The sequence below is a fragment of the Mesocricetus auratus genome, unplaced genomic scaffold, assembly GCF_017639785.1.
Source record: "Mesocricetus auratus isolate SY011 unplaced genomic scaffold, BCM_Maur_2.0 Super-Scaffold_100007, whole genome shotgun sequence".
NCBI lineage: Eukaryota > Metazoa > Chordata > Mammalia > Rodentia > Cricetidae > Mesocricetus > Mesocricetus auratus.
In genome coordinates this window covers 82,567,076-82,586,831 of record NW_024429191.1, presented here as the reverse complement: position 1 = coordinate 82,586,831, position 19,756 = coordinate 82,567,076, and the positions used below count along the sequence as shown (strand labels likewise).

The window sequence follows — 19,756 nt, the reverse complement described above, 5'->3', positions numbered from 1 at the left end:
GAACGTTATTCTCGAACTCCCAGACATCTGCCTGCCTCTGCCTCCCGAGTGCTGGGATTAAAGGTGTATGCCAGCATGCTTGGCAAAAATATTTCAGGTTTTGTTTTTGGAGACAGGGTACCTCCATGTAGCCTTGACTGTTCTGGAACTTGTTCTGTAAACCAGACTGGCCTTAAACTCAGATTCACTTGCCTCTGCCTCCTGAGTGCTAGGATTAAAGGTGTGTGCTACTGAAGGCAGGCATTTTTTTTAAAAGATGTAATTCCCATTATTTTGTCTAAGCTAACCTTGAACTCTGAGGCTCAAGGGATCCTCCAACCTCAGTCTCACAAGCTGCTTAGACTAGTCATTCATTCATTCATTCATTTTGCAGTGCTAGAGGTTGAACGTGGAGTCCCATGAATTCAGGGCAAACTTGTTACCAGAAAGCTACATTAAAGCCTGGATATAATTTCCTTTTAAATTATGTTTATGTATTTGGATCATGTGTATTTATGCATGCATGCATGCATGTGTCACAGCAGACATGTGAGATCAGCTTTTAAGAGGTTTCTTCTGCTACTATGCAACTATGGTGACTGAACTCTGGTAATCAACTTGACAGGCTTGAAAGCAATGCAAGAATTGCCTCTACCTGCTGAGACTGCCCTGGAGACTATGAATGTGCACGTGAGTATGTGTTCATGTATGAATATGTGTGTGTGTGTGTATATATATACATATATATATATATATATCTTTTGCTTTTTTTTTTTTTTTTGGTTTTTTCGAGACAGGATTTCTCTGTGTAGCTTTGGAACTTGTTCTGGCACTCACTCTGTAGACCAGCCTGGCCTCAACTCACAGAGATCCACCTGCTGCTGCCTCCCGAGTGCAGGGATTAAAGGCGTGCGCCACCAACTCCTGGCTCATCTTTCGAAGTTTTTTGAGTCTAGGTCTCATTATGTAGCCCTGGATGGAATGGAACTCATCATGTGGACTAGAGTGGCTTCAAATTCACAGGGATGTGCCCGTCGCTGCCTCCTGATCACTGGCACCTGAGGCATGTACCAATACAAATAGCTAAGCATTTTATCCTTTTTTTTTTTTTTTTTTTTGGTTTTTCGAGACAGGGTTTCTCTGTGGCTTTGGAGGCTGTCCTGGAACTCGCTCTTGTAGATCAGGCTGGTCTTGAACTCACAGAGATCCACCTGCCTCTGCCTCCTGGGTGCTGGTATTAAAGGCATGCGCCACCAACGCCCGGCCTGCATTTTATCCTTTAATGGTGAAATCCTAACTCATAGAAAGGAAAGTGGGGAACATTTCAGGGTGAATATACCTGCTGCTGGGTCTTAAAACCCCCAGTGGAACATGTAATCAGATTGTGACTTTTTGTCCCTAACTAAGTCACGTTCCATTGTGTAGTGATCCGTTGTCTACAGCCAAAAGATGGCTGAGTTGTGTGCCTCAGATACTCATTGCACCAGAGAGAGGCAATGGGGTGCTATGTTGAGGTTCTACCTGGGAAACTTGTCACCCAGGCCTCCGAATCACAACCTGCAGGCCAAATGAAGAATCACAGAAACCTGCAATGCCCGGATGCAGCAGGGCTCTGGAAATAGCAGCTGCAGCCACAAACCAAAGAACAGGCCTTTGTGAGCAGTCTGAAAGAAACTGTTTGTCCTCAGCTCATCTTCTAAGCCACAGAGAATCCCGTACTGTTGCTAACGTCTCCAAGGACAGGAGTCAATTATCCTAACATCAAATGTGTCAGTACGAAGCTTTACTTTCCTGTTAAATTTCCAGGCCCCTGCTTTTCCAATCAGGTAAGGAGGACGGGAGACCGCTCCCCCCAAGACTGGGAGGGGTCAGGCTCAGGATGAGCCCCGAGCCATGCAAGACGGGAAGACGACGAATCACCTTTGCCCTGTAGAACCCACACTCTGGGGAAGACCCGAGTTACACCCTGGCCCGGCATGTCTTTCAGGAACATTGGCCTCGCTCCAGCGGCTCACCGTACCTGCCCCACATCAACCGCTTTTCAGTTTTCAAAGAACATTGACCTTATCTCCTCAGCCAAATGGCTGGCACTTGACGGGGGAAGATAAATCGGTTTCAGGAACATTTCTCTGTGAGTGACATCTAGTCACTCTGCTTTCTGGGCAGCCTCATACCTGAAGCCACCTTCCCAGCCTGACCCAAGACCTTTTCCCACAGCTCAGCCAGGGCAGGGGTCTGGCTTAGTCTGCTCGTCCCTGCACAGCGCGTGCAAAGCCCTGAGGTTCAACCTTAGGCACTGGAAAAATAAATACAAACAATGGCTCTCAGACTTGGGCTGAGCCAGGCACTGAGGTCACCTTGAACATGCCATCCTCCTCTGTCCACCACTAGTGATTCTGAGTCTAAAACACTGCAAAGTCCTTCCCGGGGTTCTACATGGCCTTGCAGATGAAAGGTTGGAGGATTTAGCAGGTGGAAGGGAATAAAAGAGATCAGGAAGGGAAAGGGCTCCTCTTCTAAGCCCTAAACCCAAGGCAGTGTCAGAATGGGAATAAAAACTGTTCTTGCTCTCAAATGCTTAGGAGGCTCACACAGCTACCCATTCATTTCAGAAGTTAAATCAGACAGCATTCCAGGGACCCAGTGGTTTCCAGATTTAAATAAATTAGCGATCAGGATGAAAGAAGCTCTCTTCTCTCCACCAAGCAAAGGGGATGTTGGCAAGGGAGCGGAGAGGTGTAGCTGCGGGAACCAGGACAGCAAGGACAGACAGAAGGGAACCCGCAGTGGCTTAGTGTGGGGTGACAGTGCAGGGGAGGTAAGGAGAACACCCAGCAGTGGGTGGTGGCAGAGACTGGCGGTGCACAAGGGGCGGACCCAGCAGATGTGTATCATGGGGTCAGGCTCCCTCTCTGTGTGGTGTGTGTCCAGGCTCGTGTGGGTGTGTGCCGGTGTGCAATTGTGGAGGTCAGAGGCTGATGTTAGCTGTCTTCATTGATCAGGCTTGTCTCTTGGGGATTAAACCCAGGTTGTTAGGCTCAGCGGCAAGTGCCTGTATCACTGAATCAACTCACTGGCCAGGATCCTTAAAAAATAAAATTTGTGTGGTGGGTACCAGTGTGCACACACCTGTGTACCACAACATGCCTGACAATTGACAAAGCAGCCTGTAATCTTACAATGCCAAGGGTAAGGAAGCGAGAACTGTTGCAGGCTGTAGGTGACTTAAGCATAGTCACTAAGTTGCATACAGGAAGAGCTTTTGTGTGCTGAGGACACCAGAAAGGCCTAAATGGTCTACAGACAGTAGGAATGTCACCATGTTTCTACATGTGAGAGGCAGACTTGTGGTAAAGGAGGTATGTTTTTAGTTGCACAAATTATACATTAAAATATACAGGGCTGTAACATCTCCCCTTGTGACCTGCCTCATACGCCATAGGAAACTTTATTTGGGGAAATACTAGGGATTGAACCTAACGCCCAGCACTCTAGCGCTGACTGTGTCATCAGGTCTTTTGTGTTTGAGGGCCTAGGTTGTTCAGCTGGTTTTGAACTCAGTAGTCCAGAGGCAATCATCATGCCTTAGTGTCCACCTTAGTGTCCAGAGGGAGTTGTTGGGGAATGAGTGTGCCACCACGCCCAGTGTTCTTGCACTGTATTTTTCTTCAAGTTTGTTAAGACTTAATGCGCTCTCTCTCTCTCTCTCTCTCTCTCTCTCTCTCTCTCTCTCTCTCTCTCTCTCTCTCTCTCTCTCTTTCTCTCGTTTGTTTTTCAAGACAGGGTTCCCAAATGCTGGTATGACAGGTGTGCACCACGACAACTCAGGCTGCTCTTAACCCTTTCTGCTCTTCCTTATGGAAAGTATCCCCATTTTCCAAACACTTAAATTCCTGAAAAGATGCCTGTCTTGCCATGTTTTCTTGGGAACGGACACAACAGTGAGGCAATTACGGGAACATTTCAGTTGAAAATCTGAAATAAAATTCCTTATTTGCTAAAATTACAGACACACCCTATCGATGCATGCATAACCTAATGGAAGATGCAAACCCAGAAACCACATGACGATTGCGTTCAAGTGATAGTGAACACTATTCTCTCAACTGCCATTGAAGCAGGTATTTAAGGGCGCAACAAAAAGGAGACAATTTTGCTAATGATTTTTTAGGCAGTCTGTGTGGTAGTGTGAAGGTAACTGGCCCCCATCATCTCACAAGGAGTGGCTTTGTTGGAGGGAGTGTGGCACTGTGGGGCAGGATTTCAGGTTTTCTGTGTTCAGGATACTTCCCAGAGTCTCAGCTGACTTCCTGTTGCCTGCAAGATGCAGGACTCAGTTACTACTCCAGCACCACTTCTTCCCGAATGCCGCCACGCTCCCCATTATGATGACAACTGACTGACCCTCTGAAACTGTAAGTGAGCCACCACTAATAAATGCTTTCTCTTGCGTTCATATACACCTTAGCACCAGGATGGGAAGGCAGGAGAATCCAAAGTTCAAGGGCACTTGTGGTTGCAGAGTTGAGTTTTCCTATTTATAAAATTCTAGGTATTAGAAATTTGAGGGCCTAGGGTTAGAGAGATGGCTCAGAGGCTAAGGGCATTCACTGGCTGCTCTTCCACAGGTCCTGAGTTCAATTCCCTGCAACCACATGGTGGCTTCCAACCATCTATAATGAGATCTGGTGCTCTCTTCTGGTGTGTAGGTATACATGCAGGCAGAACACTGTATATGTGATAAATAATTTCTATAAAAAATTGAGGGCAAATCCCAGTACTCGGGAGGCAGAGGCAGGCGGATCTCTGTGAGTTCGAGGCCAGCCTGGTCTACAGAGTGAGTTCCAGGACAGCCTCCAAAGCCACAGAGAAACCTTCTCAAAAAACCAAAAAAAGAGGGCTATTGAAAAAGCTCAAGGATGTTTACAGTCAAGCCTAAATTGGAACCCCAGGACCAACATAGAGGAGAGAGCTGATTCTCTAACACCTGACAAGCTGTCCTCTAAACTCCACACATTTATCACAGCATTGCCCCCACTAAATATAAATAATAACAACAACAAATGAACTTGAGAAAGTAAGCATATATTAATGGGCTTCACAAACAAAAACCACAATTGTTAACAGAAAGCAACTGTTCCTAGGTTGAAGGTTTGAGCTCCTTGGATTTCCAGACCGATGTCCAACATCAACAAGCTGCTATTTACAGAGGTCTCCTTACAACAGCCCGAAACACGATGCCCTCATGTTGCGTGGGGCGTGGACACCTCCCCGTTGGCAGTGGGCAGGAGAGGCTTGCTGTATTTGCACTGAATCCACACTCGGTACATCGTCAGCTGTTTGCCTCGGTTCACCTGCAAGCGGCGATCCACCAGGTTCTGCACCTTCTCCAGACCCGCAGCCGTGAAGAGCGCATCCAGCTCATCTGGTTTGGAGAGAGCAGATGTTTAAGGATTTTCTGCTGGAGGAAGGGCAGTTTGCTGATGGCTGTGTTAATTGGAGCTCTGAGACAATGTAGTCAGAGTGCTTTTAAAGAGGCCTTGCAGCATTGGTAGGTCCAGGCTTGGGTACCAAAGCCCTTGAGGAGAAAGGCCTACAACGGGGAGGAGTTTTAAGATGGAAAGGCTACAGGGTGTGCTTCTTGCATTCATGTGTAGGTGCACATGTGTGTGGGGGTCAGAGGGCTCCCTCTGACGCCATCGTTTAGGCCTCTCACTAGCCTGGGACTTCCCAAGTAGGCTAGAATGGCATGTCTGCAAGTCCCAGGGACCCTCCTGTCTCCTTTCCCAGAGTTGGGATTACAAGCACGTATCTCCATGCTCCTAGTCCAGTTCTTTTTTTTAACTAATTAATTTCTAGCCTATCACAGTTTCCTTCCTTTCTCCCTCCCTCCTCTCCTCTCAGTTCTCCCTACTGGTCCAGTTTTTAAAGATCCCCAAGGGTTCTACAAACACTACAAAGCTACATGAGGGACTGGACAGTAGATAAGAGCACGGGCTGCTCTTTCAGAGGACCCAGGTTCTCTTCCCAGCACCAAGGCTGTGACTCAGAATCATCTGCAGTTCTAGTTCCAGGGCCTCTAACACCCTCTTCTCGTCTCTGAGGGCACCAGGCATGGATGTAATACACAGACACACATGCAGGCAAAAAACCAAAACCAAAACCAACCAACCAACCAAACAACCAACCAACCAAAAAACACATAAAATTGACAGATGTATATGTCATGACAAAGTTTTAGGAACAATTTTCAATGCTAGGCTCCAAGTGTATGACTTGACTTAACAAAGGCCTCAGAATATTCTTAACAAGTTGGGGGGGGTGAAGCCTGTGACTGGGCAGATTACAGAGCAGGTCCAGGTCACCTGGAGTCAAGGGACAATGACTCACCAGCATAGCTGTGTTGAAGCACAGTCTGGTGCAGAGGGCAAAACAGACCAGGCTGGAGCCTGCAAAAAGCGCCGGCTCCCACTTTGGATTAGTGAAAGGCAGCTGACCGCGAGTCAGCACAAGTCAGAGGTGTCTGGGAAAGTGACAGCTCAGGGTAGATAACGGTGTGTGTGAGAGGCAGAGTCCCTAGAGAGGCAGGAGGGTCAGGTGACTAAGAACGTGCAGTTATCTATCTACCTGACCTGGCATACCAACTGCCTTTAGCACTGATAAAAAATATATTTTTCGTACCTTGTGTGAAGAAGTAAACTCTGGTGCCATCACCTCTCACATAGAAATTTCCAGAGAGACACTGACCTGTGTTACATGACAAAAACAGAAACATTAACATACTTAATAAAAAAAAGTTTATTATTTTTAAGCTTCTGGATATGGGCTTGTGTCTGAATGCGTTGTATGCATTACGGAGCTAAGAGAGAGTTCAGGAGTGTCAGATTCCCTGGAATTGTGAATTCTGGGAAGTTGTGAGCTGCCCAATGTGGGTGCTGGGAACTGAACCCAGGTCCTATGCAAGAGCAGTAAGTGCTCTTATTGGTTCAGACTTCTCTCCAGTCCCTAAAGAACTTTGAATTTCATCATTTAGCAAATGTGAAACAGGCTAAGTGTGGTGGTTCATACTCACAATCCCAGCATTTAGGAGGCTCTGGCAGGATGACTGGCAGAGTTCCAGGCTATCTAGGATACAGAGTGAGACCCCATCTCAACACCCAACACCTTCCCATCAACAGGCATTCAGAAAACCAGATGTGCATTTTTGGTGACACACTGATACGTCACAGGAACTTGCAATTAATTTCCTACAAAGGCACAGCACTTCAGCAAAGAGCTGAAGTGGGAAAAAACAAAACCAGTATCAGATAATGTGATTCCTAGCTGAGTTCTAGATTGCACCACCACGACCCACACTCAGCTTAGTTTGAAAAACAATTGGGGCGGGAGAGATGGCTCAGAGGTTAAGAGCATTGACTGCTCTACTAGAGGTCCTGAGTTCAATTCCCAGCAACCACATGGTGGCTCACAACCATCTGTAATGAGATCTGGTGCCCTCTTCTTGGTGTGCAGGAATATATGCAGGCAGAACACTGTATACATAATAAATATTAAAAAAAGAAAAAGAAAAACAACAATCAATGTAACTGATTCTTAACTAAGTGTCCACATACACTTGTGAGAACTCACACTGTTTTCACGTGGACAATCCTTCCCTTCTGCTCATCCCTCCAGTCTTACAACCTTCATGTAATTCTACATTTTTTTTTCTGTTTTGGTTTTTCAAGACAGGGTTTCTCTGTCTTGAAACAAATTAAAACAACCAACCAACCAAACCGAACAAACAACGGCTGTTCTGGAATTCACTGGCCTCAACTCACAGAGACGCTGGGATTAAAGGCGTGTGCCACCACTGGCCGGTATTAAAAAAAAAGATTTTATGAGTATTTTGCTTACATGTATGTCTCTGCACTAACCACATGCTTGTCTGGTGACTGTTGAGACACGCCATGGACTGCTGGAAACTGAACTTGGGTTTTCTCCAAGAACAACCAGTGCCCTTAACTACTGAGCATCTCTCCAGACCCCCACGTACCTTTTTTAAACCGAAGCTGAGCCATGTCATAGCGGCCATAGTCTCGAAGAAGCATTACCCCTCCAGGCTTCAGGAGTCCGCTCAGCCTGTTGATAGCTTTCTGCATCCTGCACGGCAGCAGGGAATGAAGCTTAAGTCTCCATGGGGACGGAGTTTCCTCTCCTATAGCACAAAACCCAAAGCAACACTTCCTAACTCTGACATCAACATTAAAGGCCAACCCCTATGTGTCACATGGTGGTAGACATTTCAAGTACTAAACTGGGCTCATTTTCTCCTGGCCCTGTGATTGTCACCCCTGCTATGTGCTCCTGTAGCTTTCTGGGAGCCCTGACCATAGTCTAGGAATAACCATGACTCATCTGTCTTTCTATTAAGTGAAAAGCTCTCCTTTAGAATCTCTGTGAGTTCGAGACCAGCCTGGTCTGAAGATTAAGTTCCAGGACAGGCTCCAAAGCTACACAGAGAAACCCAGTCTCGAAAAACCAGAGTTCTAAAAAGTCTACACACAGCCAACTCCTGGCTTACTTGGTGCTGCATACAGCAGGCAAGTGGGGGAGAGCTTCCATTTGTACAGTGATGTTCCCTGAGGCCCACATGCTGAAAGCATGGCCTCTTCCTGGGACTACTAGGTGGTAGATACTCAAAGGGTGGGGCCTTTAGGTCACTGGGAAACATGTGTGGGTGCCCTGGAAGGGGACTGTGGGATTCTGTTTCCTTCCTCTCTTCTTAGCCCCTGACCATGGGGTGAGAGATTTCATTCTGGAGATGATGTGCTGCCTTGCTGAAGGTGTAAAAGTCCGCCCACTTCCAAAACAGAAGCCAAAGTAACCTTCTCTTTATTTACTCTTTGAGACAGGTTTCTCTGTATCAGCCCTGGATGTTCTGGAACTCGCTCTGTGACCAGGCTGGCCTCTAACTCACACACATGCGCCTGTCTCTGCCTCACTAGTGCTGGGATTAAGAGTGTGCGCATTCTCCAATAGTCTGGCACAGGATTAAAGTATTTACAGCACCTGAAGCATATATATATGCTACACAAAACATTTCAAAGCCTTACCATATTCCTGTGAGGCCAGAGAACCGTATTGCTAATCTAGAGGAAAACCGGCTACCTCAGTTCGGTTATCAGTCAGCAGTGCCTGAATCTTACAGCCATCATCTTTATAACTGACTCCATCTCCTCCAGTGGACAGTTTCATAGGGTTACTGGCTGCCTGATACAGGTTTTGTTTTTAGAGATGGGCTCTTTCTATGTTGCCCAGGTAGCCCTTGAACCCCAGGGCTAACTCCTGCCCACCGAGACCACAAGCACATGCTACTATGCTTCCTTCTTTTGTTTTCTTGGTTTAGGGACTAAACCGAGAGCTCTGTGCATGGAAAGCACAGACTCTACCACGGAGCACACACCCTCAGAAAACCATGCAAAACATGTGCTGTGTACTGAACTGTGTCACCAGCTACCTGCTCATGAAATTACAAAAATGTATTACATTTATTTACTGTGTGTGTCTGGATGTACATATCACATGTAAAAGTCAGAGTAGAATGTTCAGAGTCCTTCCACTGAGTAGAATGTTCAGTTCTCCTTCCACTGAACCCCGGGGATTGATCTCATGTCGGTGGCAAGTTTCTTTACCTGCTGAGTCATCTTACTGACCCTACATGAAGTTGTAAAATAGTATTTTCAAAATAAAAATAGTTTGTTCTTTTATGTATATAGATGCTTACATGCATGAATACCTTATATGTATAGTGCCCATGAAAGCCCATGAAAAGTGGATGTTGTATCCTTGGACCTGGAATTACAGATGGCTGTGAGTCACCATGAGGGGCTGGGAAACAAACTCCAGTCCTCTGTCCAGCAGCCAGTGCTCGTAACCACTGAACCACCTCTCCAGACCCTTTAAAAGGATCTTCCCCAGCCCCCTTTCATATCAACCTGACTTTATGGAATGCTGTATTTCAGCTTTCCTAAAAACATAAGCACATGCCCTTTATCCCGGCACTCGGAAGGCAGAGGCAGTCAGATCTTTGTGAGTTTGAGGCCAGTCTGGTCTACAGAGTGAGTTCCAGGACAGCCAGGGCAACACAGAGAAACCCTGTCTAAAAAAAGCAAAAATCAAAAACAAAAAAGTAAGCACCAGAAAACACATTAGTCTAGTTGTGTAAATTTTGGTATGTTAACAACCTTGTCTTGTTTCAACATTTAAAAAGTCATTAATGAGAGGGCCCTCTTAGCCCCGAAGCAGCTGGTGCTGAGTTGACTAGGTGGGAATCTGCCTGACACACACTCCTCACAGACTTAGCTCCCAACAGTGAAAGCAGCAGGCAGTCCAGTCAGCAGGCAGAGGGCTAAAGGCTGAAACAGAAGGTGGACGTCAACACTACAGCTACATGGCTTCTATGTCTATCTGATATTTTTATTTGCCCTTTTTATTTAGGGCATAATCGGAGCTTAAGATCTCTTAATTAAAGGTTCTTCTTAGGCTATTAGTTAAGGGACCCAAAACTTACTTGTCTGGGACAATTGCTGAGAGAACAAATATAAGAACAATGACATCAAGGCTGTCCTTGGGCATCGGGTAACTCTGATCTTCATCACATAGGTCATGAACAAAGGCAAAACATCGAGAAGGATCATACTCTGAATTTGTCTGCAGAGAGGCAGAGGGACAAATGGGTCAGAAATGTGGGCACAGCACAAAGACAGTCTTACCTGGTTTTCAATGTCACTACTGTTCCTCCCAGCAAAGAGTTTACCCCTAGTTACCATGGTGAGGCTTTCCAGGGTACCCGGAGTGTAAGAATCAGAACTGGCCATGGTGCACATCTGAGATTCTAGTACTTGGGAAGTGGTGGCAGAAGGATCAAGGTTTACACAGCAAGTTCAAGGTCATCATGAGGTACACGAGACCCTGTCTTAAAAAATAAAGGACAAAAAATGCTGGGAGGCGGGGTTGGAGATGTGGCTCAGGGGTTAAGAGCACAGCACACTGCTCCCGCAGAGGGCCTGAGTCTGACTCCCAGCACCCATGCCTGGCAGCTCACAACTGCTGCAACTCCAGCTCCAGAGAAGCCAAGCCTCTGATCCCGGGACACCCCTAGCAATCGCTCACACAGACACAATTTAAAGTCTGCAGAGGTCTACACGACAAGCCCAAGGTCTAGCTAAGTGCCAGATTCAGCTTCCTTGCCTGCTCTGTACTCCAGACCGCTTCACTAACTTTCCCAACTTTCAGGCCACAACGACGGAGTCAACGAACTGAGTTTCAGGAGACCCTCTTTTCTTTTAATTAGGGGAGATTACTGCAGGAGTCACTGCACTCACCTTGACCAGTTCAATAGCAGTGGCAGAAAAATCACAACAGTAAACGAAGAGGTTTGGGTTACTGAAATAGGCAGAAAAAAAACAACACATCAATTAGGACACAAACCGGATTATGTCTGTTCTCTTTGTAGAGTAGCAAAGTCAAATGACAAAGAATACCACTCATCCAAATAAACTGTACCTATTAGTCACAGCACCGAGCATTCTGGCTAAAATTCTGTGATCTTTATCTTTTTTTTTAGGTCATGTGAGTATGGCTAATACTAAGTTTATCAAACCATCAGTAAGAAACCTTGTCAGCTCTAAGCAAATATCACATTAACAAGTGGGTTCCATTAATCTTAGTTAAGTGGCAGTCAGTGGTCAAAGGCACTTGCTGCATAACCATGAAGACAGAGTTCAGACCCCAACACCCTCACAATCCCCGAGAGGTCAAGACACTCTCATTTGAAGTGAATTACTGACACCCAAAACAGAATCTCTTTCTATACTCAAAGCTCCAAGACCCGAACATTCTCTGACAAGCTTCTGGCGATAACCTTTGACCTTTTGTTTCTGAGGCAGGGTTTCAGGTACCCCAGATATGTCTTGAACTTGTCATGCAGCCAGGGCTGACCTTGAACTTGACGATCCTCCCACTTGTACCTCTTGAGTACTGGGGCTACAGGTGTGTGCTACCCTGCTCAGCTTTATGAGATGTCAACTGAACCCAGAACTTCGCGAATGCTAGGAAAGCATTTCATCAGTTGGGTGACATCCCTAGCCCAATAAAATGTTATAAGAATTTACATTTAGGCCGGGCAGTGGTGGCGCACGCCTTTAATCCCAGCACTCGGGAGGCAGAGGCAGGCCGATCTCTGTGAGTTCGAGGCCAGCCTGGTCTACAGAGCGAGTTCCAGGACAGCCTCCAAAACAATACAGAGAAACCCTGTCTCGAAAAATCAAAAAAGAATTTACATTTAATTATGTTGTGTGTCTGTGTTCTGAGGTCAGGCAATAACTTGAGAGAGTCAGTTCTCTCCTTCCACTGTGTTCTGGGAATCGAACTTAAGTTGTCAGGCTTGACAGCAAGCACTCACTGGCCATCCTCCTGGTTTGGAACTCATTAGGTAGACCAGGTTGGCTCAGAGATTTGCTTACCTCAGCTGGAATTAATACTGTGGACTAAACTGGCAAAACTATTTAGATAGACCTTTCAACAATAGTGGGTTCTCTCCATCATCTGTGTTTTGGGATATTTTGATTGTACTCTACACTCCCAAGACTTGCCAATAATGTTAAACCTTGAACTAGGGAGAAGCAGAGCCAGCAACTAGCTGATACAGAATCTGCCATAGAGAAGCCAGCAATTAGGATAGAGAGGACACAAGTAGGAAAGGGCAGGGACTAGAGTTTGAACTTCCCTTTTGGGTTCTGGGATGAGGGAAGAGATGTGTCTCTTGTGGTATCTCCAGCCAAAAAGCAAGATCAGCTAGTTGCTACTCAATCTCTCTGAGCTAGCAGGTTTTCACCCCAGTCTTTGATTACCAAGTCTTATTAGTAAATAGACTGATAAAGACTTAATTTAAACCTGTTTAGAACCAGAAGCCCCACTAGGCGTCAGCCGAGTGGTCAGCAGGTAACTGATTGTGGGGCCATGGAGCTGAAGACATTAAAATATCAGTAGATTCAGGTGCAACTGCTAAGCTGACAGAAAACATTACAACTGAAACTAAATGTCATTTCCACAGATGCTTTGAAATGTGGTAAGAAACACACAGTTTCCAGGGCAGGCTCCTAAACTCTAGGGACTTCCTGAAAGGCAGTATTAAGTTTAGGGTCTGCTGGGCAGTGGTGGTGCACACCTTTAATTCTAGCGCTTAGGAGGCAGAGGCAGGTGGACCTCTGTGAGTTTGAGGCCAGCCTGGTTCCAGGATAGGCGCCAAAGCTACACAGAGAAACCCTGTCTCAAAAACAAACAAACAAAACAAACAAACAAACAAACAGGAACATCTAGGATCTAGGTAATCTCAAAGAGGGCCAGCACTTAGAGATGCCATGATTTGAGAGTTCTAAAGATTTTAGTCCTCATCCTGTGTATCTCTTCATCTGGCTATTCCCTGCACCGTTACAATACCCCTGATTATGAACAGTAAAGCCAGACAAATCTTTTTTTTTTTTCAAGAAAGGGTTTCTCTGTGGCTTTGGAGGCTGTCCTTGAACTCACAGAGATCCGCCTGCCTCTGCCTCCTGAGTGCTGGGATAAAAGGCGTGTGCCACCAATGCCTGGCTAAGCCAGACAAATCTAAAGGGATTGTGGACTGTCCTGGCTCACAGCATACTGGAAGTATGAGCCTATGTTTGCAGCTAGAATCCCAAGTGGGGAAGTCTTATATGACCCAGCCTTTACCCTGTGGGATTTGACACTAACCCTAGGGAGACAGAATTGGACCCGAACCACAGGACACCTGGATTTTAGCTGTAGATCCTGTTAGTTCAGACAAAATTCCACACTCCTGGTGTTGCAGCACTGCATGTGTAAGTGTACAGATGCAGATTTTCAGAAGAATTAGAGACAATTTCATGTAGGCCAGCTGTCCCACCTTGACCTCAGGTAAGAAGTGACAACCTAACAGAGCTCACAGAGAAACAGAACATCTTTTAGGTCCCTCAGTGGAAGGTATCACAGATTAGCACTACAGCTGGTGTTAACTCTAATTTCACTAACATTAAATTAAAGCCACCCCTACATGGGTAACATAGCCATCTAAATCCCAAATAACTCATGCTTCCAGGAGCAAGCTCTTACTTCTCCTCTTTGTGGTCCATAAACCTGACATCATACTTACTTGTTAGTTTGCAAAATTGGAAAGACTGTGTTTCCTACACCACAACCAACCTGCAGACAGAAACGAACCATTAGTCCCAGAAGTTGCTAATTAAACCCCCCCCCCCCTTTCCACCATCTTCTTTTTAAAGCAGAGTCCAGGCTGGGCTATAACATGGCTTTCCTGCCTCAGCCTCCTGAGTACTGGGATTACAGGCACTATCATGCCCAGCTTTTAAGAACTGTATTAGGAAAGGTCTAGTGACCAGAACTAAATAGGACCCATGACATTTCCCTATCCCTCATGGACTATAATTAAATAGGTAGTAAAAGACAAGAACACGGGCTTTCACTGGCTGGAGAAAGCTGCTCGGAAAAAAAGGGCATGGGCTGGTTTTACTCTCCGCGCTCCAGCAGACAGTCCTTAGACACACCACTTTCCCAATGAGCTTCACTGCACCATTACTAGAGAGAAGCCTGCAGGGTCTCTGTGACCTCCATGGCCAACAGAGACCATTTGGGAGGCAAGAAGGCAGCTCAGTTCAACACGACTGAGTAGCTGGTGTTACTTCAGTCCTTGGGAGTCTGACCCTGAGTGGTTTATTTATAATTTAAGCATGGCACAATTTGGTGGAAACTTTTCTGGTGACAACCCCACAGGTATAATAAAGCACACATAAATGTCTTTGAGGGACAAAGTAAGCTAAGTAAAGATCCAACGTGAGTACACTGAAGCTCTGTAGAGTACACGTGACAACTTCTACAAGGATAATTCTATAGACTGAGAAAAAGAAGCTCATGATATGGGGGGAGGGGCTGGGCTAGGTGTGCTCACCATGCTATTAACACTTCTGCTCCCAGCCTTCTGGGCAGGTGACAGGCACTGCATTCTTCCCTTGAAGGAACAACCCTGAATGCCAACATCCCAGGTTCTTCTAGTGCCTGCCCGTGAGTACAAGGACCTCCTTGCCTCTACAATGGGCTGGGCTGAAACCTTCGCACAGTAACACTGTGCTAAATACAGTGCTTTCCACAGCAATAAAAACTGTAGACATTCACCAAGGGCTATGTGGCTGACATACTTCTTAGCTATTTTACATAAACCACCTCAAAGTTCCTTACAGCTACAAGACCAGAAGGCTCCCAATCCTCTAGGCGGGACCTGGGCTTATGGAGAATCTCACAGGAGGTACTAAGAATTAGCTAGAAAGAGTTAATCTGTTTGTTTGAGGATTTGGGCTCAATTGCCAACACTCCCCACCCGCTATGACATCAGACTTAACTCCAAGTTTTATTAGCTCTGGAATCAGCTACCAGTGAAGTTGGTAGACCCCTATTTGTGAATTTCCCTTGTAGTACTAGTCTAGGCATTTTCCCGGGCTAAAAATCAAAAATAAATAAACAAATAAAATAAAGAGAAATAAATAAATAGATGAACTCAGAGATGATTCCAGGCTGATATGAGGCTCAAATCTAGTCAGCATCATCAGACAGAAGACACTCTGTGTCAACCTTCCTAGTCTTACCTTGCATGTAAAAGGTGCCATCTTCACTAACTCCATTATTAGGAAAATAAAGTTACCTCAAGTATTCGGTAGGTGGCTGAGGATCCGGGAAATTCATCAGCACAAATTGCTAGATGACCGAGCTTCTGAGTCACAGTCTCTTCCACAGGAGGCACCTGCGTGTCACACCCGTGACCGGTACAGGAACACCCATGCGGCTCTGATGTCCAGCCAGGCCCATCCTCACCACTTCTGTGTTCTTCATGCTTCTGGCTCTCCAGGGGTAAATCCGCCAGGGGATTGTGGCTAGGTGCCAGTTCAGGGAATTCAGTAAAGAGCCAGTGTCTATCCTTGAAAAATCCATTTTCATGAATTTTGTAGAAGTCATTCCAGTATTTATGGGCATTCACTTCATAGTCAACTGTAAATATTATTAAGAATTGTAAGAATCAGTCTCAAATATTTTCAATTATACCTAATTGTCCTGCTTCACCAAATGTAGTTTTATCCTAAAAGTATCCTTAAGAGTCAGTCTTAGAACATCTTCCCAGGGAATTGCCTTGCTACCTATCTCTCATACATTAATGTCACCCACTTTTCATTCCTAGGAACCCCAGTTTCTGCTAGAACTATCAGACAGGGAGTTTATCTACCAATAATTGTTCTTCTACATCTTTGGATAGCCCTTGACTACAGGAAAATTGCAAAATTAAGCAAACCCCCATGAACTGGTCACACACACACACACTGCAAAAATGTAATTATGTTTAGTTTCAAGGGTCTATTTGTCAGAGACAGACAGACCCTCTGGTATCTGTTGTATTTATTTTCCCCTGTAAATCTTTTATTTACAAACTAAATGTCTCAGGTTTGTTGGATGTTCCTATAAATTCAAGGACTACCATCCATGCAGTTCTTCAGAAGGTATGTTCTTGCTTCTTTAGAATGTGGTGACTGAGCACAAATCAAGACTATTAATGAACACTGAAAAAGATGTATGGCTAAAAGGACAGCAGGTTGCAAAACTCCCTTCCTGAAGTAAGAGTTTTGATGAGCTGGAGGAGAGACCAGTAAATGCGGGTTTGTTTTTCTGATTTTTGCCAACACGAAAACCCTGACCTGAGTTAATGAAGGAATAAAAATCTAAGAAATGGGGGTCCACCACTGACTCTTACCTCTAGGCAAAACACTTAATGCCCTGTGGTCCAAGTTTAATTTTTTTTTTTGAAGACAAGATCACCCTACGTTGCCCAGGATGGCCTCCAGTTCAGTGATCCTTCTGCCTCAGCCTCCCGCGCAGCTGAGTGTATGAAACGCACCACTGCACTTGGCTAACCAGCTCTCTAACTGTAAAAAGAGGATATTGGGCTACGTGATTTTCAAAACCCCTTTCAACTCTATGTTGCTTTATCTAGTCTTTGCTAAACAATGCAGGATGTCTATTTTGCAACTGCAATATATACATATATTCATTTTTGAGACAAGGTCTCATGTAGCCCAGGCTGGATTGGAACTCTATGTAGCAAGGATGACCTTGACCCTACTCATCCTGAGCCTCTACCTTTCTAGAGACACCACCTCTACATTCTAGGGGGTACATGGCTGGTCCGTACTAGGACCTTACTACTACAGAGATTCTTTCAGTGTCTATTATCTTACATTTCCAGCTCTACTTTCAAACGCCTCTCAGAATTAGGGCCAAACAGCTTTAGAGATATTCTACAATGAAATTATTCTTGCCTTCGGCGAGGGCCTCTTTTCCTTTGACCAGGATCATTTCCACTCCGCTACACTCCTCTTTCTTCGTTAGAAGTCCTAAATCTCCGAATTTGTCACCCCAGGAAAAGAAGTACCACCCAATAATCCTCTCCTCCAACAGTATTTAGACCTGACCACATCAGTCTAGCTCTAATGGGAACTCTCCAGCAGAATGTGAACTGTAGAAGCTACACTAAACTGAATGCCACAGGCCGGCCACATCAACATGACTACATGATCGGAAAAAGTAGACACTAGGAAATAAAACAAGAACTGTACCTCCGAAAACAAACCGCAAAGACCTACAAACCCCGATCTCAAGGTTCACCACGATTTCGTTAGAACGCAGCCCCTTTGACTCCTAGCTCGTCCCCTCCACGACCCATTCTATGGCCGAGTTCTTCATCAGGTCAGTAACAAACGGCTCCGGTGGCCGCACTGCGTTTGCCCTGTCCTGGACTCGCGTCCTGCACTGCCGGCGCGGATACCAGGGAGGGAAGAACCGTGCGCACCTTGCTTCTCCGGGCACACCCGCTGGGAGCTGTTCTCCTGCACTTTCCTCTCCGCCGCCGCGGCCTGCTCCTCTGACCACTCCACATTGTCCCTGCGGAAACCAAAAGGGCAACTTAGGGCCGTCATGCGCCGGCTGGGGGGAGTGGCTGGCCCCGAAACGTCTGTCCCCCGGGGGGGGGGGACGAGCCTCAGCTACCGGGGCCGGGCCTCCGAGGGGCAGGGTACTTACCATGCATTGTAGTGGAAGACGCGCGCCGGATCGCTCAGGAACCGGTTCCCGAACTGCCGTCTTTTCCCGTCCTGAGTCTCCGGCACGCCTTCAGGGGAGGAGGCCGCCATGACACCGGAGACGGAAACGTCTCCTTTTCCAGAACGCTAGGACTTCCTGCGAGCCACACCCACTCTTTCCGGAAGCTGCGGCGCCCGCGCGGGAAAAGCGGGAGGTGGAGCGGGCGTGGCGTTTAATTTGAGCGCTCACTGGGGATCCGGGGAGGCTGCGATCCGAGTTTATGGTTCTCCTGGAGTCGATTCCTGGGGACGCTGATGGGCGTGCGGGACCCGGAGGAAGTGAGAGACTGTCGTCCCTTTGAGAGCCAGTTTCAGGGCTGGAACCCTGGCAGCCCCCCCCCCCCCCCCCGTCTTCCTCCAGGAAAGTCTTGACTAGCGGACTGAGGAGGCGGGGTACCAGACTCAGCAAGACCAAGGTCGGCTGGGAGGCTACGCGTGGGTGCGCAGTGGGTTCCAAGAGCATGAAGCTTCGAGTTAAATGGCATGGTCACGTTTAAAAGGAGTATATACATGACCACACCTTTTAGAAAAGCCAGGCTTAATTAACACAATGTCAAGTTCATGATACATGCATACACAAAGTTTGTAATAATGTGTATATATACATTATACATTTATATATTGTACATATATGTATCAACATTTTTAATCTAATGGTAAATCATGTCATATAGTCTATAATTGTGCATTTTCAGCCTTCTGTTTTTTATTTAAAAGTTTTTCCCCTTTATGTGTGTATGGGTGTTTTACCTGCATGTATGTCTGTGTACCACGTGTGATGGGGATATCCTGTATATATGTTTCTCTTATTGGGTTGATGAATAAACACTGATTGGTCAGTAACCAGGCAGGAAGGATAGACAGGACTACAAGTCAGGAGAATTATGGGGAGAAGAGGCAGAGAGAGGCTTCGAGGGAGAAGACATGTAGCCGCTGAGGGAGTAACATGCCGGATTATGGTTAAGCCACAACCTCATGGCGATACATAGTTTAATAAAAATGGGTTAGCAATTAAGAGAGAGCTAGCCAGTAAGAAGCCTAAACCATTGGCCAAACAATTTCTAATATAAGTCTCAGTGTGTTTATTTGGAGCTAAAGCAGCCGTGGGACCAAGCAGAGCAGAAACTCTGACTTCAAAATGGCACCCAATGTGGGGTACCATTATGCCTGGCTAATTTTGAGGTTATAATTACATCACTTTTCTCTTCCCTATCCTCTCCCAAAATCCTCCCATATCCTCCCCCTTAGTCTTTCAAATACATGGCCTCTGAAAATGGACCGATGCCTGACTGTCTAGCCCATGCTGGCTTCGAATACCAGACTCTCTACCTCGTCTAACTTTGCCAGTGCTGGGAATACAACCATGCATCTCCAAATGTTTTATTCTAAACTTGAGTTTTAAAATAATTTTCTGTAAAAAATTATTACATGTATGTGTGTGTGTGTAGGTCAGAGAGATATCAGGTCACCTTGAGATGGAGTTGTAGACAGTTGTGAGCTTCGGGATAGGGGTGCTGGGAATCAAACTCAGATCCTCTTGT

General features: G+C 46.1%; 1 protein-coding gene and 1 long non-coding RNA gene across 3 annotated transcripts; one reads left to right on the top strand and one right to left on the bottom strand.

Moving 5' to 3' along the window:
- Window positions 1–600: 600 nt before the first annotated feature.
- On the top strand, window positions 601–9,728 carry LOC121141532. Of its 2 annotated transcripts, none has more exons than XR_005878462.1 (3): window positions 601–669; window positions 3,763–4,394; window positions 5,124–9,728. It is a non-coding gene; the product is annotated as an uncharacterized LOC121141532 (long non-coding RNA). The 2 variants fall into 2 exon arrangements; XR_005878461.1 differs by lacking the exon at window positions 601–669 and adding an exon at window positions 1,672–1,805.
- On the bottom strand, window positions 5,044–18,308 carry Mettl2a (methyltransferase like 2A). The gene is made up of 9 exons (XM_005070237.4): window positions 18,157–18,308; window positions 17,927–18,018; window positions 15,734–16,077; window positions 14,174–14,223; window positions 11,346–11,406; window positions 10,532–10,671; window positions 8,015–8,121; window positions 6,661–6,726; window positions 5,044–5,404 (listed from the first exon to the last, which is right to left on the bottom strand). Exons 1-9 carry the CDS (start codon window positions 18,264–18,266, stop codon window positions 5,223–5,225), a joined length of 1,152 nt encoding a protein of 383 aa, XP_005070294.1. The 5' UTR covers window positions 18,267–18,308; the 3' UTR covers window positions 5,044–5,222.
- Window positions 18,309–19,756: the final 1,448 nt, after the last annotated feature.